The sequence below is a fragment of the Scaptodrosophila lebanonensis genome, unplaced genomic scaffold (assembly GCF_003285725.1).
Source record: "Scaptodrosophila lebanonensis strain 11010-0011.00,11010-0021.00 unplaced genomic scaffold, SlebRS2 tig00001415-arrow-pilon, whole genome shotgun sequence".
Taxonomy (NCBI): Eukaryota; Metazoa; Arthropoda; class Insecta; order Diptera; family Drosophilidae; genus Scaptodrosophila; species Scaptodrosophila lebanonensis.
The window spans coordinates 5,536,990-5,556,884 of record NW_022060742.1 but is presented as its reverse complement, the minus strand read 5'-3'; the positions used below and the strand labels follow the sequence as shown (position 1 = coordinate 5,556,884).

At 40.4% G+C, this 19,895-nt stretch overlaps 1 protein-coding gene across 6 annotated transcripts in view; it reads right to left on the bottom strand.

Annotated features, from left to right (window-relative positions):
* LOC115632501 (four and a half LIM domains protein 2) overlaps nucleotides 1-19,895 on the bottom strand; it is a 108,486-nt gene that overhangs the window by 26,807 nt on the left and 61,784 nt on the right. For 2 of the 6 annotated variants that reach the window (XM_030529683.1, XM_030529685.1), the window contains 2 exons: nucleotides 13,991-14,367; nucleotides 12,448-12,692 (listed from right to left, as the gene is read on the bottom strand). In XM_030529683.1, the coding sequence (XP_030385543.1) occupies nucleotides 12,448-12,692; nucleotides 13,991-14,367 (622 nt within the window). Of the gene's footprint in view, nucleotides 1-1,492; nucleotides 6,355-6,475; nucleotides 6,524-6,586; nucleotides 9,259-12,447; nucleotides 12,693-13,990; nucleotides 14,368-14,571; nucleotides 14,838-19,895 lie in introns of those variants that run through there. The other 4 variants (XM_030529684.1, XM_030529679.1, XM_030529681.1 and 1 more) reach the window with 4 other exon arrangements.

The following is a 19,895-nucleotide window of genomic DNA, read 5'->3' as shown; positions in this document are numbered from 1 at the left end:
AGTCAGTTCTTGAAACATTCGAAGATTGCTTTTGAATTCAAGCATGCCTTTTAAGCACATGAAACGTATCATTTGGAGTCATTTTTACTACCATTAGATCAATGACAGATCAAGAAAGGGTCACAGAATATTTGTATAAATATGTGAAGATATGTTTAAATACAATAATCGTGTAAAGTATTATAAAATAAATGGGGATACATAAAAATGCTGAAGAGCATGTCAAGTAAAGTAGGAATTTGTAGAAAAATCTAGGAAAAACAAGCTAATCAAGTTCCCTACTCGGATTTCGAAGTAATTGTGCAGAATCGGAATTTGTAAACGACGATTGTGTTATGGGTTTTAAAGTGTATATCCTATATACACATTTCTAGAAAACTATATGTAAAGCATAACTTTTTGAATAGATGAAGTCAATTCCTTGTCGATTCAGCATATTTTAGTTTAATTGAAAAATCTGTAACTTTAACAAGCTAGGTATTTATTTTGGCACTTTTTATTTAAAAGAATAACTTTTAATTTCATTCGCAGTTAGTTGTAGAGACAATTGAGACCGAATTAATTATAAATTCATACTTAAAATAACGTATTAAAAAGGCCAAGATTACGTAATGATTATACATTTTGTATGATTTAAAAAAAAATAATTGGATATTAATATTTAAAATCTATTTTTGTGATACCGTGACAGCAGTAGGAGAAGGAAAAATAAGAACAAGCTCGATTGACTTGTTACTTAAATACAAATTGTATTAAATTATTATTCAAGTTAACAATTAACACAAACATACACACACATATAGTACAAGAAGTGCTGACAAGCTATTTAAAGGAGCGTCATAAATACGTAATTTTTTAAAAAGGAATTTATGAACAATTTATACCCGAAGAAGATGGACGACTAATTTGCAGCTTAAGTCGACAATCAAAATAGGCCCCCGAAAAATTGCCATAAGATTAATGTGTGCCCATCATTTGTGTGTTTATTTAAAGATATATATGTCAAACGATGACATCATGCAAATTGAAGCAGCAGCCAAATGCAAATTGGGCCACAAATACTCGCACCACGCAGATACATGCTATGATTATATATATCCTACTTATATATAGAGACCAGAGAGTACGTTGTCGGTTTTGCTGCTATTTTGCCAAATGTCAGTGCACTTGGTGCTGAATGCAAAAACTAAAGCACAGGGGCGCCCATTGGATGACATCGTTTGTACACAAGAACGGAATGATCTCAATGCTAGAGTATTTTTACGGTCATGTTTGGCACAGACACATATGGATTCGCTCAGATCGCAAGCGACGGCATATAAATATACATGAATGTATCCTGATGATTCCAATACCTAATGTATATAGTATCAATAAAAACAACGCCGCATGAATTGAACGGCTGAGTGGCAAAGTGTTTAAAGATTGATAGATATTCAAATATTTATTTTCAGCAGTTAGAAATCAATGGATGAATAAATAAACTAAAAGCTAAATTGAAGATAATATGTATTTTCAAACTCATATGATACAGGAAAAAAAAAATGAAAAAACTTTCTGTTCATTCAGAAAATCGTTCGTCTGTTCGTTACGTTAGTATTTTACACGGTTTCTTTGTCTTCTTTTAAATGGATCGGCATGTGGCGTATACCTTCAGTGCATTGTGTGTGCATTTGTCTTTTGGCGGACTGGGTGACTGGGTGGTGGTTCTTTGCGTGCATTTTGCTGGATTGGGGCTTTATGTCTATAAGAAAAAAAGGAAGTGAAATATATAGTTTAATTAGAAGACGAAGAAGCGAGAAAGTGAGCGATTGTGCGAAACCCGTAAAGCGCAGCTTAGAAAAGCGGATAGAAGTTAGCATCTTTGAGTATGTCGAAGGTGTCCACGACGGAGCGAGCAGGCACAACAGAGTTGCTATTGCTGTTGTTGGGGATGGCTGGCAACTCTACGGCTGTGGTGGACTCCACAGATGATGAAGGCGTAATACAGACACTTTGGCCCGTGCTTATAGCGGACAGTATATTCTGCTGTGTAGATGAGGGTGTCAGGTGTGTGGAAGCGGATATGGACACTGGAGCTATTGCGGCAAGGGCTGCAGCCAGAGCCTCATCAATTTGTTCGGGCTCTGCCACTGGATTCTCCTCCTTGACCTTCTTCCGTTTTTTGGTTTTCTTCTTTTGGACTGGTTCCTCGGTTGCCTCCAACTCCGCTATACCTTCAAGGGTATCGCCCATAAAGCCAATGCTGCTGCGCGGTGAAAACAAACCATTGTTTGTTGCTTCCTCATTGGTCAGACTGCTCTTGGAGCTGCGACGAGAGCGGGACTTGCGCTTGGGTGGCGTCTCTGTTGTGTTCACTTCTGCATTATCATCATGAAGATTCCTGTAGAGCTGTGTGTCTGAGTCGTTGTCATCATTCTGTAACTGCTCCTCCGTTTTGGAGCCTTTACGTGTCTTCTTCTTGCTCTTCTTTTTCTTTGGCTTTTCATTGGAGGGTTCTTCTGTATTTGGTGGGGCTGGTTCGTACTCCTGTTCCAATAACACCACATTTTCCATTTCCGGCATAGTTTCCTCAGGCACGCCCGACAAAATTTCACGCACTGGACTGCGACTAAAGAGTGTTATACTTTCGCCCCCCAAACTGAAACGTCGCATATCATTATCTAGTTCTTCATTATCATAACGCACAGTTTCTGGTTCCGGTTCTTGTCCCGGCTCCAACTCCACCTGCGCCTCCTCTTCTGCCTGGGCTACCCCTTCTGTTCCTTCGTTTGCTACTTCATTATTCTCGCTCTCGTTCGGTTCACCATCATCTAGCTTAAAGTTTTTGCGCCAATTGTATTCTTTCTTTGGCTTGTAGTTCATGTCCACCTCAATATCATCCATTAGATTTCCCACCTGCAACTGGGGGCTGTAACCGTATCGTGTGCGCAAGCGCGTTGACTGACGGGCGACCACATGCGCATCCCCCAAATACCGCATTTCCGAGTCCTTTCGTTCGCTCTCTAATAAACCAAGTGATACATCGGCTTGTCTGTTACTGCCCGGTTGCTCCAGTGCTCTGGTCTTGGCCCACAGAGCATAGCGATCGTTCTCCGAGCTGGACTTCTCCTTGTCCGACTCGCCATTTTCTGTAGGCAGCTGCTCTTCCACCATAGTCTCGTAATCTCTCAATATACCCGACTGTTTGCGATTCTTGATTGCTTCATTGTAGATTTGCTCAATGAATGAGTCGGGGTCCGAATAGGGTGTCACTCCTCCGACTGCACCATCGTCTAGACTATAGTCTAGAAAGTCCTCAAAGTCATCCATATCCTCCCAATCGTTGGCACCACGATTCTCGTAGCGATCAGCATTACGCTCTGCTTCCTCGCACTCAGATGTGTCATGATGAGATTCATCTGTCGGTCCTCCGCCTCGTGAATTGTAATCCGATATACCCTCATCGAATTCGTCCTCAATTTCAACCACCGTTTGGCGTTCATCTTCACTATCATTACTGGTAGCGTCATCAAGAATATCATATTCAGCGACAATATCAAAATTGTAGATTGCATTGGTGGCATCAAAATCCGCTTCCGCTGCTTCGACGGCCATGACATCACGCGCCCATGCACCCTCTCCTTCTAGGCTTTCGACGCTTTGTACAGTTTCTATTGATTTTTCCTGACCATTGGATTTCTGCATGTGACCAGTGACGTCACTTAAGCTCACTTCAAAGCTTTCCCCATCATCACTATAGAAATCCTCTTTCAACCATGTACGGGTGCCCGTTAAGGTGCGCACCTCGATTTGAGATACATAAACGTAATCGTCGTTGGGATATTCCTCTACTGGTTGCTCCTGCGCTAGAGAGTAGCGTCGAAAGTGATGATATTCCTCTGGATCCAGATCAGCATAGGGATCATTTTGAATCAATGCCGAGTCCGAAGCGCGTCGCTCACTGTCTAAGAAATCGGCATTCAAGTGGCGCGAGAAGTTTTGAAAATTGACACTGGAGGCGGCCAATTTATCGAGAAGCTGATCCTGCAGGTCGCGTTTGGCTATTTCGGCATCAATGGCTTTTAAGTCTTCCAATTGTTCTTCACGTAGTGGAGAGCGGCTTTGACTACGCGATCTTTGAAATTCTGCACTACGTTGATGCTCTTCTCTTATGGGTTGTGGATCTTTGAGCTCCTCCGAGAATGTTCGGCCGTATTCGTTTGTCTTGGGCTTTGCGCCTAGACGATCTTCGATGCTGGTCTGTCCACCGCTAGCCGTCATCAGCGAGTCTAAGATGGCTGTCTGCAGTTCCCGATGGCTTGCCGCATGCTCCTGAGATTCTTCTAAATCCAATTTGTCTAACGGTGGTGAGCAACTGCGCGAATGCAAAAACTCTTCGCTAAAGTCTATTGACTCACCTACATAGGTTGAACGTTTGAAGCCTTTCGGCTTTAGCTTCTTCCTGAGATCCCTGGCTACATCAGAGACGGTGCGCTCATATTCAGGCAATGATTTGCCTTCATTTGCCACATGCTCCTGGGATTCTTCTAAATCCAACTTGTCTAGCAATGGTGAGCAGCTGCGCGAATGTGAAAACTCTTCGCTAAAGTCTAGCGACTCACCTACATAGGTTGATCGCTTGAAGCCTTTTGGCCTTAGCTTTCTCCTGAGATCCCTGGCTACATCAGAGACCGTACGTTTGTACTCAGGCAATGATTGGGCTACCTCGTGGCGTTCTTCCTCGCTGGGACTGAGCACGCGCAATTCTACTTCCTCATTGGCATTTGTCAACTGCTGCAGTGCTTCAAGATCCAGCTCTCGCTGTCTAGCCGCCAAAACTGTTTCTAATTCCTCACTGTTTTTGCTTAGTGTGCGATTAGCAGATCCTTCAAGATTGAGCATCAGATGGAAGTCTTCTGTATCGCGATTCATATTATCTGGGGATTTGGAACCAGACCGCGAGCGAGAAGGTGATAGGGATCGCATATCTCGTTCACTCTCATGATCTTGCTCCTGCTCAGCCTCCAAAAACTCGTACACATATTCCACAGTTAAGCGTGGAGGGTCTGGCGATCTGGCGCGTTCCAATAGCTGTTCAAATATTGCTTCATTTTGCTCTATCAAATCCTGGCGACATTGTTCCAAGCTGTGTTCTAGAGCGTCAGAATTGGGCAGCGGCGTTTTGGAACGAGACCGCGAGCGGTTAAGGCGCAATTGTTCGAATAAGCTTGTCACGTTCTCGGATGAGTATATTTGGGCTCCTGCCTCCTCTTCTTCCTGAGCAGGCGCCTCAACCATTTCGATAGAGATAATAGGCGGTTGTATATTACTAGCAGTTGGTTCGGGTGTCTGCGCTCTTTTTTGTTCTTGCAGCTGTTCAAATATTTCATCGTTATGTTGAATTCGTTTCAGACGTCGTGTTTCCAGGCTCTGTTCGATGTTATCAGCAGTAGGTAGTGGGGAACGGGAACGTGAGGGGGAACGAGAGCGGGATCTGGAACGGACACTACGTGACCTTTCTACAAACAGATACTGATGCTCTGGACTGCTACGTTCCATTATCTCTTCGTTTTGAGCGCTTTCAATAATCTCATTAATTTCCACTACAGGCAATGGCAAGGAGGTAGCTATGTCGTCACTATGATTTTCCATATTAGGGTCAGTACTATCTATTGGGCTACTGCAACCACTGGATATTCTTTCAAAAAGCTCGTCATTTTGTTTAATAAGTCTTTCACGACGAGTGCTTATGCTTCTCTCTAGGTTTTCTGTTGTTGGCAAAGGTGATCGTGAGCGTGATCGAGATCTTGAACTGCGCACGCCCACATCTTTTGGAGTTTGCAAAAGGGAGTGAGCCGTGTTTGCTTCATCCGAGGTCTCATATACCATGGGAAGAATTTGGTTTTTTGTCGTCTTATCAGCATCATCGGCTACATTCTGCAGTGGCAGCTCCTCAACGCTATTACCGTTCATGGTAGCTTCCAGTAGCTGCAGCACCAGTTCGCAGTTCAACTCGCCCGGCACTATATTATCGGTGTCATCGTAAGCCTCTAATGTGCGCTCATTGTCTACATCCATGCGATTGGCCACATTTTTTGGCTGTGGCGAAGGATTACGAGAGTTTGAACGCGATCTCGAGGGATTGGTCGATGCTGTAAAGTCGTAGAAATCGCTGAGTCCCTCCATAAGAAGTCCATACTGATCCCGCCAAGGCGCCGTGTCTGCTGCTTCCACTGTGATGCTGGGCATCTGCTTTGCTTCTGATTCACGCCAACGCTCCTCATAGTGATCCATTTCGTCGATGCGTGGACTGCGACGCAAGCCAGGTGAGCTTTGCCTTGAATGCCCCTCCGTTGTGTTGGAGGTTTGCAACTTTAAATGCGAAAGGATTTGGCATATGGAAAGCAAATGAAAAGCATTTAAAGCGTTAGCGAGAAAAGCACAAGCATGAAGCGGTGGGTGAAAGCAATGAGATGACTGCCTAAGCACTTACATTTGATTTGTTTTCCGCAGCCTGTGGTGCCTGCACGCTATCGCCTTCCTGTTTTAAGATCAAGCGCTTGCATGAGTGTATTTTTGTCGTAGTTAGAAATCCACCACTTACCTCCTTCTCTTTGGTTAGCTGCTCTTTTAGAGCCGATGCCGCTTGCGCATTTTGTGCCTCTGTGGCTTCCTCAAACGACGAAACCTTTGGTACATTGTTGGCAGTTGCTTCTTCCTCGACAACCTCTTCACCAGAGGCACGTTTCTCCAACTCCAGCTCTTCTTCATCTATCGACAGTGCCTTTTCACGTTTCCAGAACTCAGTATCTTTATAGTGCTCCGGCACTACCTCACCCCAGGGATTTGTGCTCTCTTCACCCAGCATTTCCAGTGAGCTGGAATCGGCACTGGGAGATTTTATATCTTTCGCAGGACTGCGCTTGTGGCGTCTGTGGTGAGACTTGACACGCAGCGTGGGCTCGCTGCCGTACTTTATGGGATTGTAATCGTCTTTGTCGCCTTTACGCAGCTCCTCTTCCTCCAGTGACGTAAACATTTTCAGCTCTTCTTCGCGTGAAGCCCGTGAGTCACGAGAGGAATTGGAACTGCCGCTTGAACGTCGCTTCTTGAAGGCCCGTCGACGTCCCGAACCATCTTCTCTCACCAATGGTCGGTTTTTTATGCCGTCCAGTGAACGCAGATAATCTTCGGTGTATTGCATATCGGGCACATTGTCCTCACCATCCGGCTCCTGACGCTCTGTCTCCAAATGCGCACGAAGCGCTTCTGCGGTTAGTTCCTCAGACGGCTGTGTGCTAAACGATGATTGCTGACTTGAATTCGGTTCAACGGATGAGCCTTCATCGGACACACCAGGAAAAATGAGAGTTTTAGTTGCGTAGGGTTCCTCGCCGCTGCTGCTTTGACCGAATTGTGTTTTTACCTTTTGCACGACCAGCGGCTCATCTGCCAGTGTTTCTTCAAACTTGGGCGGAACAATTCGCTTAATGCACGGCTCTTCTACGACCGGCGTCTGCCCGGAATATTCCGAATCCTGGATGGACTCTAGCATACGTTGTTGCAATACAACCATTTCCTCTTCAGCCTCCAGGAACTTACGTGCATTTTCCTCAATTAGCTTTTGTTTTTGTTCCAGTTGTGTTTTCGTGGCCAATAGACGGCGTGCCTGCTGTGCCATCAATTCTTCTTCTTCCAACTCGCTTTCGGTGGCGCTGAGCTTGCGCTCGCGTTCGGCCGCTAACAATCTTTCAACAATTTCGGCATCTCGAAGCTCCTGATCCTTTTCCAAATCTGCCTGATTCTGTTGTCGCAGGTGCTCGGCTTCGAATAGTTTCCGTTCCTGCTCAGCATTCTCGGCTTCGGCGAGTTCTCTTTGGCGTTCGGCTTCCTGTCGCTCGTGCTCAGCTGCCAATAGTTTTCTTTCATTCTCCTCGCGCTCTCTTTGCTCGGCTTCTCTCAATTTCTGTTCAATTTCCTCACGTTGTTGCTGCTCTGCTTCTTTAAGTTTTCTTTCGTTTTCTTCTCTTTCTTGTCTCTCGATTTCCTCTCGTTGTCGCTGTTCAGCCTCGCGTCGCTGCTCCGCCTCTATCAGTTTTCTAGCATTTTCGGCGGCTTCTGCTTCTTCGGCAGCCTTTCTCTGTTGCTCGGCGATTTTGCGTTCCTCCGCCAATCTAGCCTCAGCCTCTGCCAGCTGTTTGCGTGTCTCCTTCTCGATGCGTCGCTGTCGCTCTAGTTCCTCTTCGAGGGCCTCACGTTTCTCCGACGACATTGGATTCATTTGCGATGGATCGACACGAAATCCATTGCTGTAGGCCACACCATCCTGCATCACCTGTGTACCCGCCGCCTGCTCCCGTGCCGTTGCAGTGTCCAACTCATCATTAAGGCGCTCACGTAAGCGCGGCAGCTCCTGAGAATCGGCTGCTGCATCGAGAGCCGCCGCTGCACTGTTATGTTGAAAGGTCCAGTGATAGAGCTGCCGTGCCACAAACACAAATTCCAGCGCTCCAAAATAGCCAACCACTAGCGAGAAGACCAGCTCGCCGATGCCGGCAAGCGCCTCGTCCGCAGCCATGTGTTTGCGTAATCCGTAGTTGTTGGTCCCAAATGCAAATCCTCTAAACGCAACCGTTCGCCAGCAATGCAGGGGCCGTATGAGGCGAAATTCGCACTCTTCGCAATGCGATATTATATAAAAACAAGTTCACACAAACACACGCGCATATGCACTAAAGACGGCTGCGGCGACGACGACGCACATTAATGGCCAACTGATTAGGTAATTGAATTAATTTTTTTTCACACGAAATTCTTGTGCGCAAATTTATGGCCGCTGCTGTGGCTGCTCGGTGCTTATTGAAAATATCTCAATAATTTTGTTGTTGAAAATTTGTACAATTTTTTTCACACGTGCCGCAAATGTTGAAGAATGGAGATGAATTGGCAGCTGCTGTTCCAGCATTCGTTGCAATCGGCAACGCGCTCGCGCTCAGCTCGTTGTTGCCAGTTAATCGATCGTCTTGCAACTGATTGATGCGCTAAGGGCTTAGCCGTGTTGTCGTCGTCGTTGGCGTGGTCGTCGTTTTCATCGGCGTGATTCAGAGCAGAGAGACAAAAAACAAATTGGCTAAAAAACAAAAAAGCCAAAGGCGCTAATTGATGGCAAGAACAACTAATACGAGCAACGAACTGCCAAGGTACGAATAGTATTTTAGCGTGCGCGTTTTGGCAACAACAACAGAAGCGGCGGCAACAGCAACGATGCCTACGATGTCTTCCTTTGCACTGGCCGATTGCTAATGGGCGACGCTATGTCAAATGCCAAAGAAATCAGCTAAAGACAACGCGAAAGGCAAACGGTTGGTCAGCGGCGTCATCAGCTTTTATTTTGTGCTTGATTTTCTAATCACAGCAACAACAGCGCAAAACGGAAAACTAATTTTCTTTTCGCATGGCTAAAATGAATTTGCAGTGGCCATTGGGTCTGCCGGTCAGCAGCTTGCAGCTCTCATCACAATTTTCTCGCCTCTATGGCCGCTCACATGCCAAAAGAGACAGAGAAGAGACCTTCAACGCAGTCACGACGCATGTTAAATCGCAATTTTCAATGCCAAACAGCTGAGCCGTCCCGTGGGCCGCGAGAGCACATAATATGCATAAACACATACACATACAAGTAGCATATACATATATATGTATATATATAGTGTGTGTGTTTATAAATTATGCCATTTGGTCAATTTATGCGAAAGAACATGACACTGACAACAACATTGAACATTCAACATTCGGCATCGAACATTGCGTTTGCTCCACTTGGCGTATACGCAACGTGGCTCGATGTTAAAAATATTCCATTTTAATTATAATCACATCAAATGAGTTTCTCTGGCAAATTTATATGAGTATGTTTGCATTATTGCTAAGTTTTTGTTTCTGTTTATTTACGCGAATGTGTCGAAAATAAAATGTGATTTGTTAGAATTTTATTTTCTGATTATTTGTGTTTGTCCGCCACCGCCTTTTGGGTTTTGGTTGAAAGCGAAAGTATGGGTGTGTGAAGGAAAAGAAAATCAAGCAAGAACTGGTAGAAAAAAAAAACAGGGTGCGGACAAACACCTCACTCAGAGAGCTTTCTGATTTTGGAAATAAAAGCAGATATTTATTGGGAACGTGTTGACTGAAGAAAATCCCTCAAGTAGAAAGAGAACTCTTTGGGTCAGTTTTAGTTGGTAGTTAGAAAATAATGATCTTTTAAGGCACACATGTTATAAGGCAGGAAGATTACAAATTCAACATTAACTGAAGAAAATCTCTAAGGTAGAAAGAGAACTCTTTGGGTCAGTTTTAGTTGGTAGTTAGAAAATAATGATCTTTTAAGGCACAAATGTTATAAGGCAGGAAGATTACAAATTCAACATTAACTGAAGAAAATATCTAAGGTAGAAAGAGAACTCTTTGGGTCAGTATTAGTTGGTAGTTAGAAAATAATGATCTTTTAAGGCACAAATGTTATAAGAGGCAGCAGCATTATAAATACAATTAAGGCAAATAAAGACGAACAAAATGAAAGTTCTATGCTTTCAAGTTAAAGAAAGTGAATCAAAAAGTTCGCCACAAATTAGAGCCAAAGTAGGGGAATATTTAATGCATTATTTCAAGAATTCTCCGCAACAGTTATGCCATATATAGATTTATTTTGAATGGGCCCTGAAAGCATTCACAACAATTGTCGAGTGCTTTCAAATATTTACTTATCTAATTCGGGAAGGCTCTACTACTTGTATATTAACTTGTTTTAAAGTGTACTCTTTCTCTCTCCAAGATTGGAAAATACAAGTAAGCACTTTCCATGCATAAGTTGCTCGCATGAGACACATATTCCAATTCACCATATATAGTCAATCGAACTTTTACGCCTTTGCGAGAGAATAGAATAAATATTAAAATTTTAAAAATATTTCAAATTTCCCAGGGATTGCATTCCGATCATTTTGCAGCTCATGTCCACGATCAATTCGTGAGCAAATGAGCAGGCGAGCAACCCATGCCCATGAGTAAAATGTGAGCGCTGAGCTGTGAGCAATTGTTGATGTTTACACTTTCTGAGCAATGACGTCATGCGTCAGTTCGATCCATGACTTGAGATGATTAACATCTTAATTGATATCAGTTACTTCGCATGCATTCAGTGCTTTTACTAAACCGAAAATGTTACTTAACTAGGAAATTTACTAAGTTGGAAATATTACAGGTTGATAAATGATTAAATGAAAATAGTACTTTAATACTTTATTGTTCACTTTTCTAATCACTATATTTGGTTGAAGACATAAAATTTTAAATTTATGATTGATTTTGCGCTATTTTTTTTTTGTCGAAGCCGGCAATATTAAGCTTATTATTGATATACATAGATATTGGAAATGCTGGCTTCTAAAATGTTTTTTAACATTCAATTGTTTATGTTGTTGTTTCTCCTGCCGCAATGCATTTTCATAATTTGTAATAAGTTTTGTATATATCTGCGATTTCATAATTTACTATTAATTATACTTTCGTTTCTTAAATTGTTTTAGTCCGCCAGTCTGCTAATACAGTTGGCGGTAAGAAATGCGGAAAAAAGTAAGCAAACTATTTTAAAAAAGTTAATGTTGAGTTAAGTTTGAAGTTTTTGATTATTGTCTGTGCATTTTTTTTAATTCGCTGACATTCTCTTACGAATAAATTTGTAATTTAAATTTTCAGCGAGAAAAGCAAAACTATTTTCCTGCTTCCAAGAGGGTATTGAACTTCAGTTTGTTTAAAACAAAAACTTACGTGGCTCTTAATTGCTTGTGCCTTTGTTGTGGCTAGAACTCACATATGTCTAGAGGAAAATGGAAGCTCCAGATGCGTGCGAACGCTTGGAGAACGCGTCAACAACAAAGCTGCCAATGAACTGTTACTCGATTGGCTGCGGCAGCGTGCAACGTGGCACAGTTTTTGCTTTTAATGACAATTTGTGGCAAATGAAGTTCAATGAAAATGGAAAAGTCAACCTTCAATATGGGGGCATAATCCAAAAGCCGGGCCACACCCCGGCAATAAAATGTGACTGCGTGAGGCAAACAATAAAAGCGTACTACGTGAAAACTACACTCACTCGCGCACATCCCTCACCCACACACACACGCCCTCACACACACACACACACACACACACACTTATATACAGCACGCATAGGATGGCAAAAGTGAAAACTGAAAATGTAACTTTGCCGGCAATGCGCCTGAAAGTGTGCAACGAGGCTAGCAATTTTCAATTAGCACGCGCAGCTGCGGGACGACAGTAATCGACACACTTAATGGCCCCATCCAATGGCCAACATGTGGCAGTTGGCAGTTGAAAGTCGCCACTCAAGCCGGCCAATTTGGTGATTGAAGACGTGAAGGCAGAGCACTAAGTGTAAGTGGAACTCACCTCATCACAGCCAGCACAGCGTGGTTTTAACATTTCCGCATAATGGCGCTCGCAGTAGATTTTATCCTCGTGCACACAATACGTCAAGTCGACGAGTAGCTCGTGGCAGGTGCTGCAGCTGAAACACTTTGGATGCCACATAACGCTCTCCACAAACTTGGGAGCGGCCACAACCATGTCGCCAGTGCCTATTTCCTGATCACAGTGCGCACAGTGTTCATCGTAGGGCGCGTCCTTGATATAGGCTGTCAAATAAAAATGTTCCAGATGGTAAGTACAAATACAAGTCAAGAAAATAAACTCTATGCTATTCCAAATTACTTATTACATAGCGTTTGGTTGACTATCAGGCGTGAGGCTCTAGACAAAATAAAAGGGCCCTGCATTACGATCTCAAATGTAAGAATATGTAAGAATACAGATAAAATTGAAAGAAAAAAGAGATACAAAATAAGTTATAGTGATGTAATTTGTAAAGTATATTATTTTGTAACTAATTGCGAATATCAGATTCAATTTTAATATTAAATATATTTTTTTTGTACAGATGTTTGTGAGTTGTTTCATATATTATGTATTGGCGAGCGTTTGAAAAGAAACTAATTTTTAAATGGCAGTTAATAGTTTTCTTGGACTAAAATTTTATTTGCCTAAAACAAGTCAAGTATGACCTAAACTTTTGTTAGATTAGATTATTTTATGAAAAACTACTTTTATTCCAATCCACACTAATGCCGAAATGACGTTCTATTATTATTGTTTTATTGTATTTATTGTGAGTTGCAGAAATTAATACCATTGTTCGTTTATAAGTACATACTTCAGAAATAAATAAATATATACCACTTTCCTACAAATCTTTTTTTCAATGCTTAAAGATGAATAATAGACCGGATTGTTCAGTATTCCAAGCAGTCAAGAATATTATATCTGTATCCATATAATATTCTTCCTCGCCATTTGAATACACGCTCTTTGCAACTCTTTGCATAACTTGAAAAGGGACTGATTAAATAACGTTAAAAATTCCTCACTGATCTGCTCACATTCTGCTCATGAGTCTGATCACAAAAATGTGGAGAATGTGAACCCTGATTTTCGCGCGTTAGTTTTTTGCAACTCTTCCTTTCTCTCTCTTTGTGACAAATTGCTAGTTCTAGAAAATAACGTGTTCTGAGCAGAACAAATAATTTGTATACACAGTAAATTTGAAGGCCTTTTGGCTTTTGTTTGTTTCGGTTTCGCTTGCGCTTATTAAGTTTTGTTATTATGCATATTATCTCTCTTTAAGATCAATGCGCTCTTGCTCTCACTTTGCAGAGAGAGCTTTGTTATGCAGACGAGCTTTCTAATGCTGCAGCCGCTAAACGGCCTCTGTAAATTTATTCTCACTTCATTTCCAGAAGTACTGCAATAATACTTGTATAGCTTGCATTTAGTTTGATTGTTAATTTTTTGTTGCTAATTTTTGCGGAGTTTTTTTTAAAAAAGCTGAGCTGATTTTAGGCTTAACTTAGACCTTGAGTTTTTATAAAAAACCTACCTATGTCCAGCGCAATTTCGTTGCGTGCAGTTACAAAATCCTCATACGATGCCTCATACTGCACCTCCAGGTGCTTGCAGTGCTCCAGGGATAGATCCTGTTTGGGCAATTGATATGAGATCTGCTGTTCACGAAATCGTGCCCCCTCGCTGCCAATGCGGGGCACCTTGTCCAGTGGCAGTTGGTCGAAGTATCGACTGATGAGCGATGAAACGCGCGCCCCAGACGGGACCCAAGTGTAGCCCAGATCGCGGGGATCCACACTTGCTTCCGCTGGCGAGACGACCTTAAAGCCAAGGCGCTCATGCACATTGGTCGTCTGTTGCTGATAAATGGCGTGTGCCTCACGTGGACATTTGCACGACTGGCAGGTTTTTCTGCAAGTGAAACATCACGAAAAATAAATAAATAAGTGATTAACATTGAAGCAGACTGGGTGCTCGGCTGTTAATAACAGCGCCCCCACATGTTAAGAGAGCTAACAGTGCGGCAAGCTTTCCCGCCACCTGGCGTTTATTTGGCGAACTACGAGCACCAGTTCATGGGTGTGTGTAGATTCGTTGATACACTACTTGTCTTACCTGACAATGAGATCGTAAATTTCTTTCTTATCAAATACTTTGCAATACACGCTCAAGACATTGAGACAGGCGTAATGGAGGCCTGTCCATGGCACATCTGAGGACGCCATGGCTGCCCACAGTGGGCACTCAGCGTGACGTTCCAAGTCGAGCATTTTCACCATTTTATGTAACTGTTGTTATTTATTGTTATTTTTATTGTTTTTGGGTTTTGTTTTTGTTTTCACAAGACTCGGCTAGTTTATTTTAATTAACTTGTTTTTTGTGCACAACTCATCAAATTTATTGTTGCTCTGTCTGTGGATGTGTCTGTTGTTGTTTTTGTTTTTCTCTAGCTATTGTTATTATTATTGTTTCATACTTGCAGTTCAACTCAATTGTTGCCGGTGGCGGCCTCAAAGAAGAAAACCAACACCTACAGGTAAGTTAATTTAAATGCCTACATTGGGCACGTTTTGCACGCCCCAACGCTAATATGCTCATTGACATTTTGATGAAAGTGTTAAAGGGTTAATTTAAGCCATTTTCTTTTTGATGTGGCCACAGTTGCGAGTACGCCTCGGAATTTAATCGTACAATTGCCAGCCACTTGTTTACCATCAAAAATTTATTTACACACGCAAAATTCTTGCTGATAATTGCCCCGTTTACTTATTTTTCAATTAGATAAATTAGATAATCAGCGTCATAAATACACGCCCCCCACACACTATCCTCACAACCCCTCCCTCCCACCTACACCTCACGCTAAATGTTGTGCGTTTGTTTTCGCTCCAGCATTATAATGTGGCGGCCCTAGTCAGCCAGGTATGCGGTGTGTTCTGGCTGTAAAGCATGAGCTCATATGGCCAAATGCCATGATTATTGCTTTTCCGTTGCCTGCACACACACTCGCACAAACACTCACGCACTCAAATGCGCGCAAAAGCCACTTAAAAAAGGTTTCACATCGCACTCTAAACGCACATAAAATAAAGGCATCATTTCATGACGAACCAGCCAAGCCAACATTTTTTCTTTTTGATAAGATTAATAAAGGTCTCGGTCAGACACACACACACACACATAAGCAGGGAGAACCCTCCCTCAGATTCACTTGCGTGATGTCACCGTTGAAGTAGCAGACAAAAAAAAAAGAAAAAATTGTCAAATTCCATTTCCTCCAAAAGTAAAACGAAATTGATTGCAGCAAATGAAATGAAACTAATAATGTTCAAAAAATAGACATGACTAAATCGTTGAAGAAATAACAAGATAAGCTCAATAAAGGTACAATTTACACTCAACAAATAAATGCGATTCGAGCTTAAAACTACAAAAAAAAAAAAAATTGAAAAATGTAGTATGTACTATAAGGGAAAGGGATTTTGTATTCAAAAATTTAAAATTCAGGAATTTATTTCAATGCGAATTCACATTAAAAAACGAGTCTATGAACAGGCAACGAAATTTTAATTATAGGCTTGAAATGTATAGTTAAATTATTCATTAGTTCACTCTTTTAATGCATAACGTGCATATAACTTTAAGAAGCTTTCATCTATAGTAATTTGAATTTTCTTTATTTATTTATTATCGAACCTAAAAAATGAGTAACCTGTAGCCCTTCTTATACAGCTGCAGCCCTGTTAGATTGGTCAGCTAGTAGAAGTAACTGAGTCCAATAATAGTTTATTGAAGAATATCATAAGGAGCAAACATTCTAGAGTATGTATTAGCGAGTGTATGGATAATTCATAAAGTATATGAATAATTGAAAAGCCCAACTTTACTTAATTGTAGTCTATCTTTTCATATAGATTGGCAGAGTTTTGTTCGCTCGGGAAAATCGTCTTACATAGAGAAACATGCCTTTAAGGGTTACTGGTAAAATGGTAAAAAAAATGCAAGGGTAAATTTGTATTGAATGTTTTTGACATCTTTAATTTTTGGAAGAATTTTTTTTTTTGCAATATACTGATCTATTTAAAGTAACTTTGTATGAGCTTTACTCTTTTTGTCTCCTTAAAAATCTTAAAATGTTTGTTAATGGTTATGTAAGCATTGCATAGCGATATTTAATTATATAAATAATACAAGTAAATCATTATTAAAGAATCAGCTAAGTAAAGAAAAAAAAAACAGGGTTTACAAATAAATATATTTTAGAAATACTATATTTTCAAGTAGTCCTTTTAACCGCTAAATGAAAGACATTATTATGACAAATCTGAGAAAAAAAAACGTTTTACAAAATCGAAAATAGCTTGAATATATATTTATATCATTTATATATATTATATACTTGTATAGAAACTAAATAAGGTATTATCGAAGCAGAAATGTGGACCTAAAAGTTAGGCGTTCTATATATCATTTATATTTTAGTTTCCCAATGAAAGATTTATAGTAATGGAATGGGTATCATTTGGTTGTTAAATTTACGATTTCATGAATTTACAAACCCTATAAATTTCGATTTTATTAAGAATTATAATTCGAGTCTGTTTGTGTGTTAAAGTTTACAAATTCTCTGAGTGTAGTGGGTGGAGAGGTTAGCATCGCTTCTATACGTTGAGGGTAGATGTGCCTCGCAGCTCGTAACCTTTTATGGACTTAAATCAACTGCATTCACAGACAGCCACCAAGACCGTTAGGACTTGAAGCTAATTGCGCACGATTTAAATGCGGAAAATGCAACAGGTTTACACATAACAGACACAAAGAGGCTCTGGAGAGGGAGAAGTGATTAGGGGGGATAGAGGCTTGCCTAAGTAATGCAAACGCGACACATATAAATGGAAATGTGATTCATACATACTTATGAGTGTCTATCAAGTTCAAGTTATGTTCATTTGTATGAATAATATTTTCTTTGCCGCTGAGTCTGTGAACATTAACCGATGGAATCGAGTTGGCTGGGAGCGAAGGGGTGGGAGGGGGACTCGGAGGAGTGGCAGGGCTTGAGTTTGGACAGTTGGAAATGATGAACGGCAATTCAAGAAATGTATAAAAATGATAAATAATGAAGAGTGATGGGGGAAAGGAGTGCAAAAGGGGGCTGCCGGGGAGGCATCGAATGAACGTTTCAAATTGATTGAAATTCAGCAACAAGGCGAAAAGAGATACGAATTGAAAGTGAGGATGGGATTTTATTACCAGCGTAGGTTGCTGATTAAGTATAATGGGAGTAAAGCGTTGAACATAAATAAGCATACGAATCAATAAACATGCAATCATATTTGGGATATTATGCAAATTAGACCAAAATATAAAAAAGCGTTTAAAACTGGTTATCCAAGTTCTGTTATTTAATTTAATTTAATTTAATTTGAAATTTTGGTTATAACATGAACATACAAAGATGTTTAAAGAATACCTTCAAGTACATCATAGAATGACTTATGACTTCTGAATTATATTCAAATGGATTACATCCTTAGGTAAAACAAACACTTGTGGTATTTTAATGGACTCTTTCTTGCTTCTCTTTGAAATTTGTGCATTTTTAGATTTGTCCATTTTGGGCTCCTATATTCTTTATGACGAGAACTTATCTCTATGGACTTATAGATAAATAAAAGATCATATCAAGCTATGATTAGAAACTACGTAAAAAGTACTGTCATCTGGAGAGAATCTTTTAAGACTGCTCGTACCTCCAATTCTTAAGTGAGATACTTTTAGAGACCAGAACACATGCTTATTCACTTTGATAAGAAGATGATGAGAACCTTGAGTTTTATTCAAGATAAATATATTGACTCAATCACAAAGTTGTTTGCTATTTTTTGGTGGTCTTACACTAGATAGCTTTGCAGCTATATAAACACAGGCATCTGTCTGTAGGTACAAATCATTCCATGTACATACAGCGACGAGTATATGTACATATGTGTGTGTGTATATAAATAATCAAAACTGACAAAACTTAAGTTCGTTTTGCGCACAGTTGGTGCTGATGCGAGAGCTCTTTATCATAGAATAAACAATGAAAAGTCCATTAAAACGTGTTCATTGCAGATTACAACATTCATCATAACTGCCAGTCAACTGAGAATTGCGAACTGAAATCCATTAATGGGAGCAGCAACAACAACAACAGCAGCAGCAACAACACTAACAAGAATGGCCGTAGGCTATGCAGGCAGAAGCAACTCTTATTTAATTGAAATATAACAAAATCACATAAAGACTGATAACGTTGCGTAATCACCGAGAGTATGAAAACAAATAAACATAACGCACACACACACACATTATGAACACGGCAGTAAAAACAATGAAAATATATATACATACATACATAAAAACATATATAAAATAAAAGTTGTAGAGAAAACCTCAGCAAAAGTTTTGGTTGCGAGATAAATTTAATTAAAAGGCAAATGCGCGCTTCGAGTTTTGGATAAATTTACACACACAATCACACACACACACACACACTGGAGACCAATTAGAGTTGTGTTTGAATGCGTGCGTGATTTTGCCGAATGTGACATCAAGAATGTGACGAATCAAGTTCGGAAGGAGGTCGTCCTTCAGGACTTCACACAAAGTTATATATCAAGACCTAAGAAAAATCCTGCATTAACATGAAAATATACATATTGAATAATCTTTCACGTAAATGAAAATAAAGCATCGGGAAAAATGAACAAACTCGTCCTTTCTCGGGCTCAAGAGAATCTGTATTTTCGTAGTCGCAGTGCCATTTTTTATCACAACTACACATGAGCAACATCATATCACCATTATATTAGAGATATCATAAGTTGTTATGAGAAGTACTCGTACATACCTAAGTAACTAATAAATCACACGATGAAAATATACTGCAATCACTACTAATTGACAGCAAATCAATTTTTATATTAAAATGTATAAGCAAATACTTGTGTGAATTTGTATATTGTAGATATTATTCATAAAACAAGTTTGTGGATTCTCCTATTTGTGCGTTTGTTTCATTTGGTTTCTCTTGATAAACAATCTCTACATCAAAAGTAGCCATAAAATAAACAAATTTGTGTTCTAAGACTTCAAGCGTTTTGTGACGGTATGCAATATATCTCATTGGAAATAACTTTACACAGGCTTTCATCTACGTAGATTCTTTCTATTCAACATTGAGAGCTGCTGTATTGATTTTTAATGCGAAACCTCTCTGCATCTGACTGTTAGTGAATAGTAATAGACGACTTAGTTCTTTATACAACATTGCTATCTCGCCAATAGGCTTTTTCAATTGAAAAAAAAACAATTATTCATAATAGGATTTTAAAAAAAAATAAGAAACCATTTGTTTTTGAATTCGTTTGTGAGTTTGCGTGATCAGCACTGCA